The sequence below is a fragment of the Pristis pectinata genome, chromosome 3 (genome assembly GCF_009764475.1).
Source record: "Pristis pectinata isolate sPriPec2 chromosome 3, sPriPec2.1.pri, whole genome shotgun sequence".
NCBI lineage: Eukaryota > Metazoa > Chordata > Chondrichthyes > Rhinopristiformes > Pristidae > Pristis > Pristis pectinata.
Genome location: NC_067407.1, coordinates 48,360,186 through 48,384,606, shown reverse-complemented (window position 1 = coordinate 48,384,606; position 24,421 = coordinate 48,360,186). Strand labels below are relative to the sequence as shown.

Genomic DNA, 24,421 nt, shown 5'->3' with positions numbered 1-24,421 from the left:
AATTAAAATACACTGTGTATTAGTCACGGCATTTATGAAGTGAAATTACTAATGTGGGGGAAGTAGCCTGTAACATGACATGTCAACTTGCCTTAGTTCCCCAAAGTCAAAAATCAATTGGTGAGGTGCAACATTTCTACATCTATAAGATGTCCTCTTTGTGAAAGTAAAATTATGCGTGTTTATGCTTTTTTGTACCTTTAATGTACATAGGAACTTCCTGCTTCGTCCATTCCACTTTTGGGAAGGTGGGGAGAACAAAGCAGGGATTAACATAATGGATGCTTAGTGGTCAATATGAAATTGGTGGGCCGAAGGACCTGACTCAGTGTTGTAATGACTCTATAATCTTGCTGTGAAGGGTCCCAAAGAGCAACCAGAACATGATAGAACTTAGTTTGAAAATGACGTACTTCAATCTGAAGCCAGGGTTTTCAATCTAAATAAAGGAGACTATGAAGTTATATAGGGCAGTTTTGGCCATGGTAGACTGGATAACGACAGTGGAGAGGCAATTATTAATATTTAAGAAACATGATTTGGAAGAAACATTCATTCCTTTGATGCTAATGACAGGAAAAATGGTCCAAGAAGAAATTAAATATAGTATTAAATCTAAGGCAAAGTCTTATAAAGACACCAGATAAAGCAGGAAGCTGAGGATTGGGAGTCTTTTAGAATTAAGCAAAGGATAACAAGAAATTCATAAAGAAAGGGAAAACAGATTATGAGAATAAACTAGTGAGAAATCTAAAACAAAACAGATTGCTAAATTTCTATGGAAAAAATTGAGCACGGGAAAATGTGGATTCCTTAAAGACAGCGAAAGAAGAATCTATTCTTTGGAAGAACAGAACATGTTTATCATTTTTCATACATTTTTTCAACATTTTTCAGACTAAAGTAATTAAATATCTTGCTTATGATGAATTTTGGGCATTGAATTATTCTTGACGTCATTTGGATAAATATGACAATGAAGAAACAGAGCAAGTGAACACAGAGATCTCAGTCAAAAATGGCAAACAATGTTAGCAATTGGTGATAAAATACCATGAAATGTATGCAAAATTATTTCACTTTCTAATCATGCAATATTTAACTTTTATCTATGACTTTTATTTGGCATTTTATAAACAAATTTCTAGACCTATCTTTCCTGTTTGGAATGAGGACGACTTTACTTAACATTGGTTCTCCAATCACATTCATGTAATAGTCCTGGGTCCAGTAACTACCCAACTGATTTTGTTCCCAAACTTGCTCCACTATATTCCAATAAATTATTAAAACTGCTTTGGTCTCCAACATTTACAGAGGTGTATTCATCTTTCATATTGAAAACTGCATGAATCAACAAATAATTTTACAAATTACATACAACAAGTAATTTTACAAGCTACATACAGTATATCGGCAAAGAACAAACTGTTTAAAAACTCAGACTTTGTTTTCTTTGTAATAAAGTGGAGGAGGGTGTGGAAAAAAAATGAAAGCTTATGTAGAAACAATTCATAATTTTAACAAGTATTTTGCTTTTGCGCATAAGTATTGTAAGAGGTTTGATCTGTGAGAGAAATAATTCAGAACATCAAACAGATGATTACAGATTACCAAATGACAAAGCACATTTAAGAATAATTTACCTGTAGACCGCAGCATCCAACTGCATTTAATATGGAAGCATTGTGTACAACACGATACTGAATTCCTGCTTTTACTGCTCGCAAAACTAGATCACTATGTGTTGTTGCACTGCAAGAGAACATTGAGAATATAGCTGAATAAAAATACTAAATGACAGGGAACACAGCTTATGGATAATTTAATTCCTTGTCCCTGATCTAATCAATCTTTTGCTAAATATCTTCTACATGTTTCTACCTAAAAGAGGACTGTTCCCAATTTAAACTACATCATTATCTGTTTTCCTTTATTTTAGACTTCCTCCCATAGACACCATACATAAGCAGCCAATCTGTAATGTTAATGCAGTTACAAAACCAGAATATTCCACCACATGTACAATACTCAATGTCTCCTCATAATTTTTAATTATCCAGAATGTGTGTTCAAAATCAAGTTTGAATAGTCGAAATGTTCAATGGTTTTGCCATAATTTACTTCGAAAATTGAGGAGTATCATGCAGAATTTCCTGCAAGTGATTAAATGGGTGGATGAAATTCATCAGCATGCTGTCACTGGAACTGAACTTTTCTCATTATGTTAGTTCTTGTTTATTTTTTTTAAACTGAGCAACTTAAATGAAAACCCCCAAGAGTCATAATGCAAGCGTCACCAAAATGAAATGATTAGGGAGTGGTAACCATTTCATACAATGGTCTCCAAAAGCTTTTACTAAATCCCTGACAATCATGAACTCAGTCCAATAACAAATGCTAAAACTGTGAAACTTGTGTCATTCAAAAATAGTCAAGCTCTCGGTCCAATACTGCACATCTGTCATTGACAATTTATGAAAACACCCAGTGTTAAATGTTGTAATTTCATTTCTATAATTGGGGCTACACTAAACACATCTTGGACAGGTGCTCAAAGATAACTGCACTTCATTCATAAAAATAAGTAAGAGCACTTGCATATCTTTCATTTATTAGCACCCTAGTTCTTGTAATACTTCATTGAACAAAAATAAATATAACAATTTTAACATATGCAATAAAAGATGCAGTTGATTAATTTTCTCAATCAGATTTACAACCAACATTGTTCTCATCTGATCACCATACACAGACCATTCCTGTTTGTGCAGGTGAGCAAATGAAGTTTCATTCACTTAACTCTTGTTAATCTGGTGTTTAAAGCTTGATTTGCAGCTAGTCCTTTCCTACAACCACAACACTCTTGTGAACAGCAATTGGGTTTCCAAGCTTCATAGAAAAGTTTTCAATTATGGCATTAGAAGGCTAGTTAAAAGGTATGCTTACAACAACGGACAAAATTTGAACTGATAGTTTTCTGAGAATTGGAGCTGCAGACTATTTCCACAAAGGTACCAGGGAGAAACATTTTTAACATTTTACAGGTTTGGAAGTAATAAATCAATAAAACAATACTTTAGGGTGTGCAAGGATGTGCCCCGCCCATCACCCACACCTTCCTCCCTCTGATTCCCCAACTCCTTTCCTTTATTCCATGGTACACTGTCCTTTCTTATCAGATTCCATCCTCTTCAGCCCTTTGCCTCTTCCACCACCCAGCTTCTCACATCATTCCCACTTTCCCCCTGTCCCACCTATCTATCATCCCCTTCTCACCTGGATTCACATCACCCGCCAGCTTGTGCTCCTCCCCCCACCCTTTTATTCTGGCTTCTGCCCTCTTTCTTTTCAGCCCCGATGAAGGGTCTCAGCCCAAAACGTCAACTGTTCATTTCCCTCCACAGATGCTACCTGACCTGCTGAGTTCCTCCAGCACTTTTCGTGTGTATCTATTTACTTATAGTAGTGAATAGAAGAGTGCCAGGACCTACATCTAAAACAATACTCATTAAAACAAAACTGCTAAATACAGTAAAAGCTGATAATCCTCCATCCGACAATTCAGAAGTCCCAGTGGTTCAGCATCAGACTCAACAGGTAATGGTTGCTGTGCTCCTTTACCATTCACCAGAGCCCAAGTCCTGCACTCCCCATTCCCAGTGCTGGGGCCCCAGCTCCTATGCTCCGTATCCACTCACCAAAGCCCCATTTTCACAGTCTATTGCCATTTACCGGAACCCCGGGTCCCAAGCTCTATTTCCACACACAAAGACCGCTGTTCCTGCACTTCATCTGCTCACTGGGCCTCATTGCTATGCTCCATTTCCTCTTACCAGGACCCCAGTTCCCACACTCCCTTTCAACTTATCTGGATCAGGGGTCATTGTATTATTGTAATAATGCCAAACATCTTTAAAAAGTGAATTAAAAGGGTGCTGGGGTGTTAATAGAAATAACATCAAGTAGTCCAGAAAATCTGCTAGTCTGGCACCACCAAGTCCTGAGGATGCCGGATTATCAGAGCCTTACTGTAGGAATATAGCACGCAAGATAATTTGATACAGTTAAGTATGTTGAAATGTTAACTGAACATGCTTCTTGAAAAGAAAACATTTAACCAACTGGAAATATTAAATAACTGATAAATTAGTTCTGGTTCTTTATTTTATATAAAGATGATGAAATATGCAACTAATTTTCCTATGTTCAGATGAGTTCCTGACATACAGCTAATAACTCACTTACCCAAATGGATCTCCTACTACAAGAAAGGCAATATCATTATCAGCAGCATCCCTTAAAATTTCATCAGCGTCTTGTTCAACCATCTCTCTCTCTGCAATGATCAGTTCACGGCCATAAAACTCTTCCTACAATGAAAGAGAACATAATAATACTTAGCTATGATTTTACCCATTCAGATAGTTGAGTGTGTGACGGTAATTGAAAAAGGACCATGCTTAGGCACCAGTCTAGCCTCTATTTTGTTCACCAATGAGCCTATTTTACTGAGCTCATAACACAAATGTATCCAGTTACTAAAGGCTATTTTTTTTCCTTCCATAACCTGTCCAAAATCATTATTTTTAAGTGTTACTCATAACATGTTATAATGAGATGATGACAAGAAGCTAAAATTCTGCTCTGGAGAGTGATGCTAATTGAAAATTCAATCAATCTCTTCTTCACTTTTAAGATAACAACTTCAGGGAATTTTAAAAGAATGAATATACTCATGACCGAAAAACAACTGGGTCTAGGAATACTACATAATCTTATTCTCTTTAAACTCAAAAACGCTGGGATCATGGAAACAATTTATCAAAACATCACGTTTAATCTGGCTAACAGCAAATTAGTACACAGCAGGGAATACAAACTAAGACCCTTTACAGTTTTATGGTGCAGGATTTGCTACCTTAACTGCGCAACAGATAAAATTTAAAATATTACTTTTACATTGTTCTATTTGTACTGTGCAAAGTGGTCATTTTATGTACTTTCTCTCACAATGAATTAGATTTCCAGCATTCCCAGCAGATCTACAATCTAATAACAGATGCATGCACTATCTTAAGAAGATTAAGGCCAATAGTACTGGTAGAGATGACAACTCCATTTGGGAGGGCAAACTGCACGCAGTAATTTTTGAATAATTTTAAAGATAATCACATACAGGATAGCAGTGGCAGGATATTCAAACATCAAAGGTGTCAGAGAAACCCAATTCTCACTTCACAAGATGTCCACTTTCTAACAGGGTTCATGGAATTATAATCAGGAACAGGAAACATGACTGAAGATTTGCCAGCACAGAGTAATTGGGATGATTAATAATAGCCTTTCTACTTTGAATGGTTAATGAGTACCCTTTCTATATGAACAGATAATGAAAATATTGCTGGTCCTCACGGCACAGTACCATACTATGTGATACATCTACCAACCTAAATAATGATGGAAACTTCAGAATACCTTTGATATATCTTCGTCTCTATTTAGCAATGGCAGAAAGGAGCAAACGTAGCTAAAGTGTTTGTTATCTACTCAAAGTCAAAGGGGGGGGATTTATGCATGGAGCCAGAGGAAGTGGTTGAGGTTTTTTATGAGTACTTCGTATTAGTGTTGTCCAAGGAGAAGGACAGGGATGGTAGTGAGATTAGGGAGGAGTATGTTGATATTCTAGGGCATGTCGATATTAAAGGAAGAGGTGTAGGGTGTCTTGAAAAACATTAACTTGGAAAAGTTCCAGGGCCTGATGGGATCTATCTCAGACTACAGAGGGGAGGAGATTGCTGGGACCTTGACATTTGTATCCTCTTTAGCCACGGGCAAGGTGCCAGAAGACTGGAGAATAGACAATCTTGTTCCTTTGTTTACAAAGGGCAACAGGGACAAACCAGGAAATTATAGGCTGGTGAGCCTTACATCAGTAATACAGAAATTATTGGAGCAGATTCTTAGGGACAGGATTTACTCGCATTTGGAAAAGCATGGATTATTAGCGACAACCTGAATGGCTTTGCATGGGACAGGTCCTCTCTCACAAATCTGATTGAATGTTGTCTACATAGACTTTAGTAAAACATTTAACAAAGTAGGCTGGTCCAGAAGATTAATTCACACAAGATCCACGGTGAATTGGTAAATTGGATCCAAATATCACCGACAGCTTGTCCTGGTCCAACCACATAGGAGCATTGGCCAAGAAAGCACACCAGCACCTCTACTTCCTCAGAAGGCTAAGAAAATTCAGCATGTCCCAGTTCACCCTCACCAATTTTTATAGATGCACCATAGAAAGTATCCTATAGAAAGATGCATTACAGCTTAGTATGGCAACCACTCTGCCCAAGACTGCAAGAAATTGCAGAGTTGTGGACACAGCTCAGTCCATCACGATAACCAGCCTCCCCTCCATGGACTCTGTCTACACTTCCTGCTGCCTCCAGAAAGCAGTCAACATAATCAAAGACTCTCTCCATCCCGGACATTCTCTCTTCTTCCCCCATCAGGCAGAAGATACAAAAGCTCAAAAACACGCACCACCAGTCTCAAGGACAGCTTCTATTTGCTATTATAAGACTCTTGAATGGACCCCTTGTACAATAAAGATGAACTCTTGATATCTCAGTCCACCTCTTCATGATCCCTGCACCTTACTATCGACCTGCACTACACTTTCTTTGAAACCGTAACACTATATTTTGCATTCTGTTATTGTTTTTTCCTTTGTACTTCCTTGACGTGCTTACATTTGTACTTATGAAATAATCTGTATGGATGGCATGCAAAACAAAGTTTTTCACTCCATCTTAATACACGTGACAATAATAAACCAATTACAAAATTGGCTTGGTCATAGAAGAAAGAGGGTACTGGTAGAGGAGTGTTTTTCTGACTGGAGGTCTGTGACAGTCTGAGACAGAACTGAGGAACAGTTCTGGGCTTTCTGTTGTTTGTGATACATATAAATGATTTTGATGAAAATGTAGATGGGCTGATTAGTAAGTTTGCAGATGACACAAAAATTGGTGGAATTTTGATGAGAAAGATTGTCAAAGGTTACAGCAGGATACAATGGTTGGAAATTTAGGCAGAGAAATGACAGATAGCGTTTAATCCAGACAAGTGCGTGATGGTACATTTTGGGAGGTCAAATGCAAGAGGAAAGTACACAGTACATGGCAGGACCCTCAGGAGCATTGATGTACAGAGGAATCTTGGTGTATAATTCCATAGTTCCCTGAAGGTAGCAACACAAGCGGATGGTGTGGTAAAGAAGGCACTTGTCTTCATTGTTTGGGGCACTGAGTATATAAGTTACAAAAACATGTTGCAGCCGTATAAACCTTTGGTTAGGTTACATTTGGAACATTGTGTACAGTTCTGGTTACCGCACTATAGGAATGATGTGGAGGCTTAGGAGAAGGTGCAGAAGAGATTACCTGGATTGAAGTATATTTGCTATGAGGAGAGTTTGGACAAACTTGGATTGTTTTCTCTGTAGTGCTGTAGGCTGAGGGACAACCTGATAGAACTATATAAAATTAAGAGATGCACAGATAGGGTAAATAGTCAAAGTCTTTTTCCCGGGGTGGAAACGTCAAATACTCAAGGGCATAGGTTTAAGTTGAGAGAGGGAAAGTTTAAAGGAGTTTTGAGAGGTAATATTTCTTTTTACACAGTGAGTGGTAGGTGCCAGAGAAGGTGGTAGAAGCAGACACGATAGCAACATTTAAGAGGCATTTAGACAGACACATGAACAGGGAATATGGACCACGTGCAGGCAGATGGGATTAGTTTAGATTGGCATCATTGTTGGCACAGACACAATGGGCCAAAGAGCCAGTTTCTATGTTGTACTGTCCTACGTTCTGTGTTCTATGGTAAAGTCTAGACTGTGTTCAACAGGATACCTGGTACTTCAAAATAAAAGTGATGCCAAGGCAGTCTGTTGCTTCTTTCAAAAAAATCTTTGAATCGTCTGGCATTTTAAACAATTTAAACAAAACAGCATTGAAGGTAATTTTTGATCTAAAGCTGTTACTTAATAGAATTAATTTCAAACTAATAGTAACATTACATTTATTTCAGTTTTGTTTTAATATCATAGTCACATTAACAGTGTAGTCTCTCCAGCAGGATAAATAACATATGCAATGTTTGAATGGAATTAGACTCAAAATGTTAAACTTTCGCACCTTGACATTCCACAGCAGTAATTTAGTTGAACACTGAAGAGAAATTGTAATGTTAAACTAACTAAAGGTGAAATAAGTGGGACTTTCCTTGAAATCTCGGCAAAATTTGACCAAGCGAGGCATCAAAGAGCTGCAGAAAAATTGAAAGCAAAGAGAAATCTCTGCATTGGCTAGTCAAACCTCACACAAAGGAAGAAGGCTGAATTTTTGGTGACCAAGCATGTCAGCCACACGACACTGTTGCACGTGCCTTAAGGCAAAATACTAGCCCAAATAAATTTCAGTGCTTAATCAATGATCTTCCCCTAATACAAGATCAGAAGTGGTAAAGTTTACTTATGTTTGCGCAGTTCCATATGCAACTATTCAATGAAGCCACCTATGTGCATGCATAGGGTTTGGACAACATTTAGGCTTGGGCTGATAAGTGCCAAGCAATGAATCATCCCCAACAAAAGTCATAGAATCATACAGCACAGAAATGGGCCCTAGCAGCCCCCCTCATCTATGCCAACCTTGATGCCAATCTATGCCAATCTCATTTGCCTGCTTTAGGCCTGCATCCGTCAATGCCTATCCTATCTAAGTACATAACTAAATGCTTTTTAAATGTTGCAATTGTATCTGCCTCTATCACTTTATCTGGCAGCTTGTTCCAGATAACCACCACCCTGTGTGAAAATCTTCCCCCTCAAATCCCCTTTGAATTTCTTCTCTCTCACCTTAAACCTGTGCCCTCCAGTCTAGACTCCCCTGCCCTGGGAAAAAGATTATCTATCCTATCAATGTCTCTAATAATTTTATAAACCTCTATAAGGGTATCCCTCACGTCTACCACCCTGCCTTCATCAATTTTCCCAGTTACCTCCTCAAAAACCTCAATCAGATTTGTGAGACATGATCACGCTGCACAAAACCATGCCAACTCCTCCTGAACAGTCCCTGCCTTTTCAGGTGAAAATAGATCTTGTCTCTCAGAATCTTCTCCAACAACTTCCCTACCACTGATGTAAGGCTCTCTGGCTTGTAGTTTCCAGGCTTATCCCTACTGCCATTTTTGAACAAGGGAACAATGTTAGCTATCCTCCAGTCTTCTGGTACTTCACTCGTGGTTAGCAAAGGTTCTAAAATCTGTCAGCAATCTCCTCTCTTGCTTCCCTTAGCATCCTGTGATAAATGCCATCACACAAATTTCCTAAGCCTGACATACACTTTCTTCTTTTCCCTGATCTAACTTTCAATATCATTCGTTGACCTAGGTTCCCAAAACTTACCATCTTTGCTTCTTACCCCTACAGGAACATGCCAAACCTGGACTCTCACTATTTCACTTTCAAGCAACTATTTTTCACATGTTGTTTTTCCTTTCAAGTAGCTGTTCACTATCTACTTCCTCCAGGTCCCATTTTATACTACTGAAATCCCCCACTTTAGGGCCCAATCTCGAGGGCCAACCTTGCCGTTTTCCATGATTACCTTGATGCTTACTGACAACGGTTATTGTTCCCAAATGGTTCCTCTACATACTCTTCTATCACTTGCCTATCCTCATTCCCTAAGATGAAATCAAGTACGGCCCTCCCTGGTAGAATTTTCTACATACCGCTTCAAAAAACCCTCTTGGATGCATTTTACAAACTCCATCCCACTCCAAGCTCCTTGCACTAATGCAATCCCAGTTCACATTGTGAAAGTTTAAACACCGCCCCCCCCCCCCCACACACACTTTGACAACCCTGTCTGCAATCTGCCCACCCAAGTCCACCCATCCCTATTTGATTGGCACCCCATCAAGCAAGTTTCCCGTAACAACCTCCTTTGCAATCTTTATTACCTTAAAAGACATGAGGCACTTTGGAATATGACTTCAGAATGTATTACCATTCCTTCATCATTGCTAGAACAAAATCCTCCTACTTCCTACCCAAATTAACCGAATGTGTTCACTCAACACGTGGACTGCAGAGGTTCAAACGGGCCTTTGCTGCTCAGAAAAGATTCGAAAATGGTGAATACCTTCACTTATTATCAGGTCTTCCCCAGACCACCCTCTTTTCCACAACAAGCGTGCAGTTCTGTGATTAAACTGGAGTGCAATCTAGTCACTGCTGTTTTATAGAATAGAATGCAGTGATAATAATCTGAGTGTATTCTCTTTATCATTTGGGGTCTGGGACTGAAGAGAGAAATTGTGACCTTTATAACATAGGATTACAAACTTTGCTCATGGGAAACCCGATGTTTTGAACGTTGATGTGTGTAAAACGGCCGTGCCGCCTCTCCCGCTCCACGTACCAACACGTCTCTGCCGACACACAGGAGCGAGGTGTAAGCCTCCAGATAGACCCGGCTGCATCGCCTGACGATCTCCAGTCCTTTCACCGTGATGTCCCGGGCGTCCCCCCAACCCCAAGCCGATCAAAAACAACATGCCGCTGTATATCAGGCACCGACCACTCTAATCCCCCCCACCTCCCCCCGTGTCAACGGTGCAACCCTCCCGCCAATGACCGGATTACGGCACGGCCGCAGCACACCCGGTGGCACTTCGCGTCGTTTTGCGACGTCGTAACTCAGGAGGTCAAAGGGTGATATTATTAATTTTTTTAATTGAAATCTGGGAATGGATGAAGCTGAGGGATTTGGGATTCCGACTGTGGAGTTGGCGAATGGGTTGAAAATCCCAATACTGGGTCTTGGTGAGTTACTTAATGCTCTTGCCTGCGGCTTTGAGTGCTGCTGGCTCAATTCATGGCTCACCGTGTGACCTGAATGCAGACTCCAACCTACTGCAGTTGATTCTAATTATCCCAGACTGGTAATATCTTTCCTGCTGTATTAAATGTGTGACCTAATTTGATGCATCTCTGCTTGCAGAATAAAATCTGACACACGTGTTGTGTGGCACCTCATCATAAATGTTACTCAATATAGTTATTTCCCCAACGAGTTCTGAAAATTGGGTCATGCTTTTTGAAGTACCGTCTACAACTCCACCCTAACCACTTTCTACCTCATTCGCAGGAGATTTTAAGAAAACAATTAGAAGCGACCTTGAACTACAGTTTGTTTGTATGAAGTAGTTAAATCTCTAATGAAAAGCGCCAACAAGAACCTGCAGTTAAAAAAACTTTCAATACCTTAAGACATGGATCATCAAATAAAATGTAATACCCCGTCACGAGGAGAGGTATTAGGGCAGGCAATTAAAAATTTGTTCAAGCCTCTATTTTAAAAAATGTCTTAAAAGGTAAAAAAAGTGAGGCAGAATGTTTTAGAAATGGAATTCAGAGATTAAGGACTTGACAGCAGAGAGGACATTTGTTAATGTATATTTTGAAAGATTGCAGAGCTAAAGGAGATTATTGAAAACGCGAGGGGTGAGAACATGAAAGAATTTGTAAAATAGGTCTTTTAAAATCAAGCTTTTATTTAACTCGGTCACAGTTTGGGGTTGTGAGCCAAGGTTTGATGGACATTGGTATTAGTTTATTATTGTCACTTGTACTGAGGTACAGTGAAAAACTTGTCTTGCATACCGTTCGTATAGATAAATTCATTACACAGTGCAGATACATTGAGTTAGTATAGAGTGCATTGAGGTAGTACAAGTAAAAACAATAACAGTACAGAGTAAAGCGTCACAGCTACAGAAGAAGTGCAGTGCAGATAGACAATAAGGTGCAAGGGCATAACAAGGTAGATTGTGAGGTCAAGAGTCCATCTCAATGTATAAGGGAACCGTTCAATAGTCATATCACAGTGGGATAGAAGCTGTCCTTGAGCATGGTGGTATGTGCCCCCAGGCTCCTGTATCTTCTGCCTGATGGGAGAGGAGAGAAGAGAGAATGACCCGGGTGGGTGGGGTCTTTGATTATGCTGGCTGCTTCACCAAGGCAGCGAGAGGGATAGACAGAGTCCATGGAGGGAAGGCTGGTTTCCGTGACGCGCTGGGCTGTGTCCACGACTCTCTGCAGTTTCTTGTGGTCCTGGGCAGAGCAGTTGCCATACCAAGCCATAATGCATCCAGGAAGGATGCTTTATATGGTGCATCGATAAAAGTTGGTGAGTGTCAAAGGGGACATGCCAAATTTCTTTAGCCTCCTGAGGAAGTAGAGGCGCTGATGAGCTTTTTTGGCCGTGGCATCTACGTGGTTGGACCAGGACATTGGTGATGTTCACTCCTAGGAACTTGAAGCTCTCAAGCCTCTCAACCTCAGCACCATTGATGTAGACAGTTGCATGTACACTGCCCCCTTTTCTGAAGTCAATGACCAGCTCTTTTATTTTGCTGATATTTGAGGGAAAGGTTGTTGTCATGACACCGTTCCACTAAGCTCTCTATCTCCTTCCTGTACTCCGACTCATCGCCGTTTGAGATACGGCCTACAACGGTCGTATCATCTGCCAACTTGTAGATGGAGTTAGAGCAGAATCTGGCCACACAGTCATGAGTATGTAGGGAGTAGAGTAGAGTAGAGGACTGAGGACACAGCCTTGTGGAGCATCAGTGTTGAGAGTAATCGTGCTGGAGGTATTGCTGCCTATCCTCACTGATTGCGGTCTGTTGGTCAGAATAATGAATCTGCTATGATTTAGGATACAGAAGCATAGTTTTGGATGACCTCCAGTTTCCAGAGGTTAAAGAACATGATGAAAGCCAAGAGTGTGTTGGAATAATCAAGACTTGAGATAACAAAGGCATGGATGAGGGTTTTGGCAGCAGGTGAGCAGAGGCAGTAATGGAATTGGTCAATACTCAAGATGTGGAAGTTTGTAGTTATATTCTATAGTTGTCTATATAGGCTATATTGATATTATGGATTCATGGTCTGAAACTCCAATTCAGACAATGCTCTGTTAGTTGCAACAATGCTCTGTTAGTTGCAAACAGTCTAGTTCATTTTCAGACAGTGGCTAGGGAGAGAAATGTTGATTACAAGGGAACAAAGACTATGACTTTGATTTTCCCACTATTTATTCAGAGAACATTTATGCTCTTCCAGAACTTCATATAAGACAAATAGTCAATCATTTTAGAAATACATGAAGGGGATAAGTGATGGTGGGTTAGAGTTGTTGTTGTCTGCATATGCATGGAAACTGAATCTGTGCTTTTAGTTGATATTACCATAGAACACCATGTGAATGAAAAAATAGAGAGGATGAATGGATAGCCTTGGGAGCACCAAAGATGAAACTGCAGTTGTAGGAAGTGAAGCTGCTGTGGATACTCTCTGGGCTAAGCCAGGTAAATAAGGATGAAACCACACAAGTGTGATTGAACTCAATTAGACAAAGATAAGGAGATGCCAGAGGAGGAGGAGGATGGACAACTAGTGACCATCTTCATAGGTGTGCCAGCACCAGATGTGATTGACTTAATGGACAGGCCAGTATTTTCAGCTTAAAACCAGATTTCAGAAGTGGAGAACACCATGCAGCCACTATAGTGTTGCATGGTGCTCATAGTGAACTTCTACGCCATTGCCTAGTTCTGCAGTTTGTAATGGAACTGAATTTCAGAGGCAGACAACACACAGGTGCAACTATATAGTGTTTTTAGTGTTGCTGGCTGGGTGCCAAACTAAGTCAATGTGGTTTTATGAAAGGAAAATCATATACAACATATTTGTTGGTGTTCTTAAAGAAGTTGATAGAAAGGAACCTGTTGATGTAGTGTATTTGGATTTCGAGAATGCATGTGCTAAGATGCCACATAAGAGGCTGGTGCACAAGGTAAGAGCTCACATTATTAGGGGAAGTGGGTTCAGAATCAGGTTTATTATCACTGACATATGTCGTGAAATTTGTTGTTTTGCGGCAGCAGTACAGTGCAAGACATTAAAAACTACTATAAGTTACAAAATAAGTAGTGCAAAAGAGGAATAATGAGGTAGTGTTCATGAGTTTGTGGACCGTTCAGAAATCTGATGGCGGAGGGGAAGAAGCTGTTCCTAAAATATTGTGTGTGGATCTTTAGGCTCCTGTACCTCCTCCCCAATGGCAGTAACGCGACGAACGGCATGTCCCGGGTGGTGAGGGTCCTTAATTATGGATGCCACCTTCTTGAGGCACCGCCTCTTGAAGATGTCCTTGATGGCGGGGAGGGTTGTGCTCGTGATGGAGCTGGCTGAGTCCACAACCCTCTGCGGCCTCTTTCGATCCTGCGCATTGGAGCCTCCATACCAGGCAGTGATGCAACCAGTCAGAATGCTCTCCACTGTACATCTGTAGAAACTTGCAAGAGTCTTTGGTGACGTACTGAATCTCCTCAAACTCCTAATGAAGTAGAGTTGCTGGCGTGCCTTCTTTGCGATTGCATCAATGTGTTGGGCACAAGATAGATCCTCTGAGATGTTGACGCCCAGGAACTTGAAACTGCTCACCCTTTCCACTGCTGACCCCTCAATGAGGACTGGTGTGTGTTCTCCCAACTTCCCCTTCCTGAAGTCCACAATTAATTCCTTGGTCTCATTGATGTTGAGTGCGAGGTTGTTGTTGCGACGACACTCAACTAGCCGACCTATCTCACTCCGGAAAGCCTCCTCATCGCCATCTGAGATTCTGCCAACAACAGTGGTGTCATCGGCAAATTTATAGATGGCATTTGAGTTGTGCCGAGCCACACAGTCATGAGTGTAGAGAGAGTAGAGCAGTGGGCTAAGCACACATCCTTGAGGTACACTTGTGTTGATTGTCAGTAAGGAGGAGATGTTCTCCTGATAAGAAGTTGAGGATCCAGTTGCAGAGGGGAGTGCAGAGGGAGGTACAGAGGTCTACGTTTTGAAGCTCAGTATTGAGGGGATGATGGGGGCTGTAATCAATAAACATTAGCCTGACGTATGTTTTGCTGTTGTCTAGGTGCTCCATAGCTGAGTGGAGAGCCAGTGAGATTGTGCCCGCTGTAGACTTGTCGTAGAAGCAGGCAAATTGCAGCAGGTTCAGGTCCTTGCTCAGGCAGGAGTTAATTCTAGCTATGACCAACCTCTCAAAGCACTTCATCACAATAGATGGGTTAATGTGAAGACGAATTATCACATAGAATACAGAGAGTTGGAATATATGGGCCTTTTTCAGGTTGGAAGGATGTAACTAGTACAGTACCCATGGATCAGTTCTTGGTCCTCAATTATTTACCATCTATATTAACGATTTGGAGGAGGGAGCAATCTGTACGGTTTGCCGATGAAGTGAAAATAGATGGGAGGGCCTGCTGCAATGAGGGTATGGAGAAGATATATATAGGTTGATTGAATGGACAAAAACTTGGCAAATGAAGTTTAATGTAGGAGAGTGTGAAGTCGTACACTTCAATAGGATGAATCAAAAGACAGACTAAACGGCGAGGGGTCACAAATGAATGGAGTACAGAGGGATGGAGGTATTCTTGTGTTTGAATCACAAAAAAGTTAGAATGCAGGTGCAGCAAGTAGTTAGGAAGGTAAATGGCACGTTGGCCTTCACTGATAGGGATTTGGTGTTTAGAAATAGAGAAGTGTTGTTACAATTTTGGGTGTTGCTGAGGCCACAGAATACTGTTTTGATCTCCTTGTTTAAGAAAGGATATACTAGCATTGGAGGGAATCTAGAAGAGATTGACTCGGCTAATTCCTAGGATGAGTGGGATGTCCTATTATAAGCAGCTAGAGGAGTTGAATCTATATTCTTTCAAGTTTAGTAAAATGAGGGGTGATATTATTAAAACACACAAGATGCTAAGGGGGCATGAACAGGGTAGATATTGATTTGTTTCCATTAGTGGGAGAGTCTCAAACATGGGGATATAGTTATAAAATTAGGGGGCTGTCATTTAAAACTGAGGTGAGTAGGAATTTTATCTCACAATGGTGAGTGAATCTCCGGAATTATCTACCGGTTGTGGAAGCACGAGAAGTATTTAAAGAGTAGGTAGATAACATTTTGGAAGATCAGGGAATTGAGGACTGTACCATTTCCACATAGAATAGGAGCTGATACTTGGAGCAGATCAGCCGTGATCATATTGAATGGTGGGGGAGGCTTAAGGGGCCAGGTAGCCTATTCCAGCTGTTTTTTTGTTTTGTTTTCTTGCGAATCTTTTGCACGTCGAGTGATATTGCAATAAATGTGATTTGAGGTAACGTGCGTTGGCTTTGGTAAGTTTCACATGAAAAACATGTGAAACATCTTTGTGGTAATGTGTGCTGAAAAAGGAAGTAATGGATACTGATGTGGGGAGAGGACGCAAAAATGACGTCAGGCTAGGAATATGCATTCAGTGAAGGTATTGAATTTGCTTTTGAAAAATGTTATATAGTTCACCCTGAATGAGAGCTGCATATTAGTTCACACCTCCAAAAATAAATCCCACTTCTGAGTTAATTATCAGAAAAGAATCTGTTTCTAATAAGCAAATGAACTGCTGTTAAGCCTGAATCTGGTGCTGAAAAAACTGATCTAAAATAAATGGAATTACAGAGTTTTACAGGAAAAGGAGCCAGTGAAGCGTAAATGGTAAATTCAAAAGACAGAGGTTGTTCAGCAGCTCCAGCTCGTTCTTTCTATGATTGCCCATCACGTAGCAACAACATTCTTCTTTGTTGCCCAGAAATTTAGAAATTTCCTAGAAATGGGTGAATGCATCTATTTCTGGTGTCCACTGAAATGAATAGTTAAAATTCATTTTAGTTACACTACCATAATGCAAGATCTGTCATCAGCATTTACTGTGTCTAAAAGCACTTGCCTGAGTCTTTGTAAACGTTATTAGCGATAGACTATATATATTCATTGCATATTGACAGAGCATATAAGGACTATGTGTGGGTTCATTTAGCCCAAGTACCAATTACATAGTCAAGAGAAACTATACCCCAAATTTATCAGAAAAATGATAGAAAACTGTAACCCTGTAAATTATCAACACTTTTTGGAGATTTCAGTAGAAAGATGTGTGTGATTCTCATTTATTTATTAAGTATGATTCCTTTGAAATTTCACCCTTTCTACATTATCAAACTTTCTCTTAAAGACTTATCTAAGCTAAATCAATCAGATTGTCTGGATTAATTTCTCACGCTGTTTTTATTTTAAAAAGAGGAATTACATAAGGGGGTGAGATACAAGTGCTAAACATTATTGTTGATTATGTTCCTTATTTCTATGATGTATATATTTTTTAATTAAATTTAAATTTATTGAGTGAAATTTATTTACTGGAATAAATAGCATCCTAAAGAAAGGATTACTTCAGGAGGAGAAACATGAAGATACAATCAATGTTTATCGAAGACATGAATATATTTTTAAACACTGGGATAACTTGCTATTCATACAAGAAGTGACATCAGTTTATTCCAGTAAACAGGCTAAGATTTGTTTATTCATGGGAGTAAATAAACCCTATCATGTGCCAAATTGTGTGTTAGAAATCATTTCTCTCTATCATATGCTTTACCATACTCTTTCCCTGAAATTGGCTCTTACCCAGTAACTGGTAGTCAGCTTCTTTCCATTTGCAGTGTATGTGTTTGGTTTGTAGAGCAAATAATGTTTCTCTACAGTCAGTTGCACCTTATGAACTGAAACCTCTTGTGACATGTGGCAATTTTTTTCTTCTTGTATTCATTGAAATTTCTTTTGAAGGTTACTATTGAACCTGTAACACCATATTATCAAATTCTAACTACTTGTCATGCAAAAAAAAACTCATGATGCTAATGAATTTATATCTCAATCAATTTAGCTATCAATCTTTAGCTATTAGAAATAGAATAAATAAAAAGAAACTATTTGTACTTCCATGGTTTTAAGTGGTTGGTAATAGTGGCTATCAGGAGAAATTGATGATTGTATTAGATCAAAGGAAAAGTTTTATAATCTTTCCAGAAGAAGATTTCAAAATGCAACAAGTAAGGACCAAGGCATTAATAAGGAAAGAGAAAGCAGAGATGAAAGTGGGCTAGTGAGAAAGCTAAAAACTGATGGGAACCATAGAAATATAGAAAGGAAAAGGTTATCAGAAGTCAATGTGGATGTTTACAGACTGAGACAGGAGAATTTATAGTAGAGAGTCATGAAATAGCAGATTCATTAGACAACACTCTTTATCTGTCTTCAAACAAAAAGACACAGAAATCCCCCTGGAAGAGTGGAGGAAGTATAAGAGTGAATGAAGATCATTAGTTAAAAGTAGCAGCACTGGGGAAATTAATAGAACAGAATGGCAAAAAAAGTGATAGGACTAGTGAACTGCATCGTAGAGTTTTGAAAGACGTGGCTCTGGAGATAGTGGATGGACTAGTTGTTATCTTCCAAAATTTCAGAGATTCTAGAACAGTTTCCACAAATTGAAAGACAGCAAATTTAACTCCACTATCTAGAAAAGGGGGGAGAGAGAAAACTGGGAAGTACAGACGAGTTACCCCAACATCAGTAGTAAAAGGAATGCTAAAATCTATTATAAATCAGTGGTAATAGCCGACTTAGTATGTACTAATAGGATTGGCCAAAGTCAACTTGGACTTGAGAGATAAATCACATTTATTCCTCCTTCCAAGCAATCAACGATCCCCTTTATCAGCCAGCAAAATGAAACACCTCACAATCAGCAAGACTTACCTTTATCATTTTTTGGGCCAGTCAGCCTGCCTTTTTATGCCTTACTGTATTTTAGTGCTGTTCTTCATGTATCAGTTGTGACACTAAATTTGATGGTGTCATAAAAATTCAAGGAGTAGAGAGGGGGTGAGGGGAGGAGAGAGAGGATGAGCGGGAGGAGAAGGACAGGGAGGATTGCAGGAGTGGAGCGAGGGGAATGGCTTAGCAGAGAGGGTGAAGCAAGTGCAGGGAGATGGAATGAGAGATGATTTAGAGAGAGAGAGAGAGACAATTACGTTGTGTGGGTGGTACATTTGGGGGAGGTGATAACATTATTTCTTTATTCATGTGATAAAGACAGTTTTAGTACGGCTGGAATTTATTGTCCGTTCCCAATTGCCCCCTAAACTGACTTCTTGTTCGTCAATCACATTGGTGTGTTTGGATTCGTGTTGACCAGACCAGTGGTACATTTGCTTCCCTGAAGGATACTACCAATGAACTAGGTGGGTTTTTACAACTGTTCCGTAATTTCATCATCACCATTACCAAAGCTATCTTTTTAACTGTGGATTTAGTTAACTCCCCTGCCATGGGAGGAATTCGTGTCTCTGGATTAATTGTCCAGTCCTGTGGATATAGTCCAGTAACTTAACAATTATACTGAAGTACACAATTTGTTAGCATGGGAGAGGGATATCTGACTGAGTAAAAAATGCAACATCCCCATGGATTCTTGGGGATCCCTAACCCATGACCCACTCAAAGTAGAGAAGTTGCATTCAAGATAGCATTACAGACCTTGAGTGCATGCATTTGGAGCACACAGAAGCCCAGTGTAGCAGCAGAAAGAGCACACCACCTCCCAAATAGCCACCAGGAACCTCTTGCCCCACATGTGGATGAGTCTCCAATTCCCACATCAGTCTCATCAGTTACCTCAGAACTCGCATAATCAGAGAGGAAGCAATTCCTCCTCGGTCCCAAGGGATTGCCTAAGAGGAAGAATTTCCAAGACGAAACATCTGACTAACGTTTGAAGTACGCACTGTCAGAATCAACATTCCATTTTAAGTAGGTGCAGGATGTTACTGTCAATCAACATGATGCACAAGCTGACTCCTGCCATTGTGTCCTTGTTCTGACGTCTGATTTCTGGGAATAAATACAGCAAGCTTTCCCTTACAGTTCAGTTAATCTAAGTCAATTGCAAATAAAAACCTCTACAGTGCAGCAGGATTCTGTGAGAACAAAGGCATGCATTTACATGAAAAGAATGTCATGTAATTTGCAATTTAAGTATTGAAGAACAGTTAGCAGTGTAATGTTGAAATAATGGTGATTTATTGATGCTTCTGTATAATTCTAATTTTTAATATACTTTTAGAAGTTGGTATTTAACTCCCAAAGTAGTGCTTTCACTAATCTGGAGATGATCACATGATATGAACACCGAATAAGTTAAAGGGTGTAGATCCACGATTGTACACCCCGTGAGAGTATGATCCCAATTATCTTGTCCATAATTCACCAAAAATCAGAGATCAGAGCATGTAATTATTGAAGTGTGAAATGGAGAATTGCTTGTGACACTGACATAACCAAAAGTGCACTTCATAGGTTGGGCCTTAGTATCGGGGTAGAAAGAAAGGTGTTGTAATCCTTTCTTGCCTTCTGATCTGGAAATATTTCATCCAGGCATCAGGTTCCTGACTTCCTCTACTGCCCAGCACTCACATTTCACAGCTTGAGCATACAGTTGGTTTAAAAAAAATCAAACTTAAAAATAGATTTTTGTTAAAATGCTAATGGTATATTTTGGGTATATTAAATTTGTCAGTGTATTAGGTGACCAGATTTGATTTGCTGTACACTAAACAAAGAATTCTATTTAACCTTCTATTACTTTCTCATTTTGATTTAATAGCAGATATTCAGAAAACCACTTCAGGCACCTTAATGCAATATTTGGTTTCCTCTAAATGGAGAGATTTGATGCATTATGTTCCTGTATAATTTATATGTTACAGTAGAAATTTAGCCAACATAGAACAGTACAGCACAGGAACAGACCCTTCAGCCCACGATGTCTGAGCTAATCCCACCTACCTGCACATGGACTATATTTCCCCATTTCCTGCCTGTTCATATGCCTATCTAAGTACCTCTTAAGTGTTGCTATCAATTCCACCACCTCCCCTGGCCGTGCATTCTAGGCACCTACCACTCTCCGTATAAAAAAAAAACTTCCCCCCCTTACCTTAAAACTATGCCCTCTAGCATTTGACATTTCCACTCTGAGAAAAAGACTCTGACTCTCTATACTTTCTAAACTTCTCATAGTTTTAGATGCTTCTATCAGGTCATCCCTCAGCCTCTGACATTTCAGAGGAAGAATGGTATATATTGTCCACAGGTTTGACAGATATGTAATTTAGTGCAGTTGTCTTGCTATGGAATTGATTGGGTCAGGCAAGTAGTTGTTTCTGTGCTTTTTCATTAATTACCTCCCGTTTACCTTACCTAAAAATAAATAGCTCCTTAGTCATTCAACTTGTTGTGGTAGTTTGCTTAAGTGGCCATTACACATGTTTTGATATTGATTTCTGATAAGCTATTCTTCCAGAGGATGAACAGATTGCAGCAGCAGTTGCTTCTTTCCTTATCCACAACATATTTCCAGCAAGGTCACTGCATTGCAACCATGAATCTTGGGAATTGCCCTTGGCAAAACAACAATCTCAATACAGATGGGGATCAAATCTGAGACATTTATTGGTTTGTTTGATTATCTACTTGCTTGATAAATTAAGCCTTCTGAGCTATAAGGGGGCACATGCTTGGAATAAATTATCTTGTATATAGATTAACACAATTATACACAAAATCTTAATTCCATAATTTGAAACAAACTGTATGAAGTATTTGTATATGTAAGGATTCATCAAGGATAGCCAGCATGATTTTGTCTGAGAAAGTTTTATTTGATAAATGTTTTTGACTGGATGTATGTAGATTTTCAGAGGCTGTTTTGATAGTATCTCTCAGGAGACTTTGTAGATAGGTATTCTATAGTATAAAAACTACAACAGTAACATGATGAAATATTGGTTGATTCAAGAAACACAGATATATTAAATGGATGTGGCTTGAAATGAGGAGCTCAAAGTGATGCACCACTGGAATCAGTATAGTGTGGTCTTGTCCTTCACAACCTATAGATGATTTGGATTTGGGCTTAGAGAGCAAATGATTAAAATCTCCTGGTACTCCAGAGGGTTTGGCAAACTGAGAAAGACTATAAATACTTCAAAAAGTGATAGATTGGTGAAATGAACAAATAGCTGATGCAATTAATATGAAGATTTTTGATGTTATTTTGGCAAAAAAAGGTCAAGGAATGAGATTGCTGACAGTGGTCCCAGTGGATAACACCTTTTAAAGACTTAGGGATTTTTAGATCAGTATCTGATATACTGCCACTTTTTCAATCAATTTCTCCTCCTCCTACTTGTTCTTAAATTGGTCTTTGCTTGTCTTCTATGTCCTTCTTACCCTACCTTGACTGCTTCTCCCAATCAATCTGATCCCTTTGCATCCTCCAAGTACTTAAAGCTTTTCTAGTCATTCTGCCTTTAAATATAAAATTTTCCTCAACTACAGTCCTTTTAAATGCCAAAGCATCTTCCTTGCAAAGACATTCTTCCTTAGTTTGTGCGCCATGTGGTCCTTTATTACCAGGAATTTCAATGCACACTTAATCTGTAACAATCTAAGCCCCTCCAGAGACTTTGCGCTCCCCCCCCCCACCCCACCAAATATGTAACTACTCAACAAATCCATTACAAGTAACCTGTACGCTTCTGAGTTTTAGTTACTGATAGGGATATTTCTGACAACCTACTGACATTTCCACAATCCATATTACACTTTCCTTCTCCAGCCTCACTAGCTTTATCTTCATTCTCCTAACTGAACTGGTCCTCTATCCCTCTTGTTGATCTGCTGAAAAGCTGTAATGGAAACTTCTTGCAGAGATTTCTAATTTTAGTATCTAATTCATCTTAATCCATGTTTTGATTTTTTTGTGTTAAAATGTCACTCATTCTAATGTATAATAACTGCCAGACAAGATTGTAGCTGTACAATCTTCAAGAATATAACTTGAGAGAGATTCAAACTATAATTTTTTTTTGGGCATGCTTTCTGTTATTTTTCAGCAAATTGATGCAATTATACTTCTGATCTAAATGCCACTGGCGTGTTGTTTCCTAGCTATAGACAACTTTATGTGGTGAACTACAAATTTACCATGGTTGGATTATGGCCTCAATGCTAATGTATGTGAGTGGGTGGGATTGGTTGTGGGTCAGAGATTAAACATGCAAAATGGCAGCACATCTGGAAACTGCCTCAAACCTGCCACCTTCTTCATTAACCTGAGATCAGCTGGCTGCATACAAGCAAACCCCTCAGGTGAGGCAGCTTGATAATTTTAATAACAATAGTTATTAGGAACTACTTTAAGAGGAGTTTTGAACTTTAACTCAACCCACATGAGTTCCTTGGGTTTTCTGGAACTTGCAGTGAAAGCAAGGCAGGAGCACATCAGCATTAGATGGGTTAACCTGTGAATGAATACTGCAAGTTTATGATTGCTTTCCAGAGTAAATGTGTGAAAGATTCTTCACAGGTTTTGCAGTTTTGAATTTAGAGATAACCATTCGTGAAGTTCACTTGACAGGATTTGGGAGGCTATTTATAAATCAGGAGCAGGAGTAAGCCATCTGGTCCTTTTAGCCTGTTCTGCCATTAAATAAAATTGTAATCCCAATTCCCCATTCCTGTGTATCCCTAGTAATCCTTCACTGCCTTGCTTATCAAGACTCTATATCCCTCTACCTTCAAAATATTTAGGCTGTGCTTTCACCACCCTTTGAGGAAGAGAGTTCTAAAGACTCATGACACTTTTGGGGGGGGGGTAATAATTGCTGCTGTCTTAAGTGGGCAACCCTGTGTTTTTAAACAGTGTGTCCTAATTCTGGATTCTCCTGCAAGGGGGAACATTATCTCCACGTCCACTCTGAGGGGAGAATCAGATGGGGAATAAAGCTAAGTTAGGGTTTCGAGTGAAGGGGTATTAACTGAACGAAAAGGCAATAGTGCAGAGCAATGACAGCCAGTGTGGATCAGGAAGGGGCATTAGAGGGCACCAACAAATAGAGTCAGAGTTAGGAAAAATGCCAAGATAAAATTAAAGGCAAAAAAGTAAAAAGAAATGGGGAAGACTGTTCACAAGTCAACATTAGGACTTTAATGAGGTCAGTAAAAAAAAAAGTGGAAATGATATAACTAAATTTGGTTAACGCTGCATGTATGTGAATGCATAGAGTGTGATAAATAAGGTTGATAAACTGTAGGTACAGATAGCCACTTGGGAATAGGAATGGTGGTGATAACAGAAATTCTGACCAAAAAGGTGAGACTGGGCATTAAATATTCCTGGAGATAAAGTATTCAGGGGGCATAGGGGAGGTAGCAGCATTGATTAAAGAGTGGGTCAAAGACAAAATCTGTTTGGTCAGAGCTAAGAAACAGTAGACTGAACATTACACTCCTGTACTCTGCAGGTC

At 39.5% G+C, this 24,421-nt stretch overlaps 2 protein-coding genes across 2 annotated transcripts in view; one reads left to right on the top strand and one right to left on the bottom strand.

Annotated features, from left to right (window-relative positions):
• The window catches only part of dph5 (diphthamide biosynthesis 5), a 63,133-nt gene extending 52,480 nt beyond the window's left edge, over positions 1-10,653 (bottom strand). The window contains 4 exon segments of the mRNA XM_052011474.1: positions 1,647-1,755; positions 4,249-4,373; positions 10,503-10,610; positions 10,612-10,653. Of these exon segments, the coding sequence (XP_051867434.1) occupies positions 1,647-1,755; positions 4,249-4,373; positions 10,503-10,610; positions 10,612-10,638 (369 nt within the window). The 5' untranslated portion in view covers positions 10,639-10,653.
• A 143-nt stretch (positions 10,654-10,796) lies between these two features.
• zgc:110366 (uncharacterized protein LOC550476 homolog) overlaps positions 10,797-24,421 on the top strand; it is a 113,309-nt gene continuing 99,684 nt past the window's right edge. The window contains exon 1 of the transcript XR_007955970.1: positions 10,797-10,906. The gene's annotated coding sequence lies outside the window, so the exon portion shown is untranslated. The remainder of the gene's footprint in view (positions 10,907-24,421) is intronic.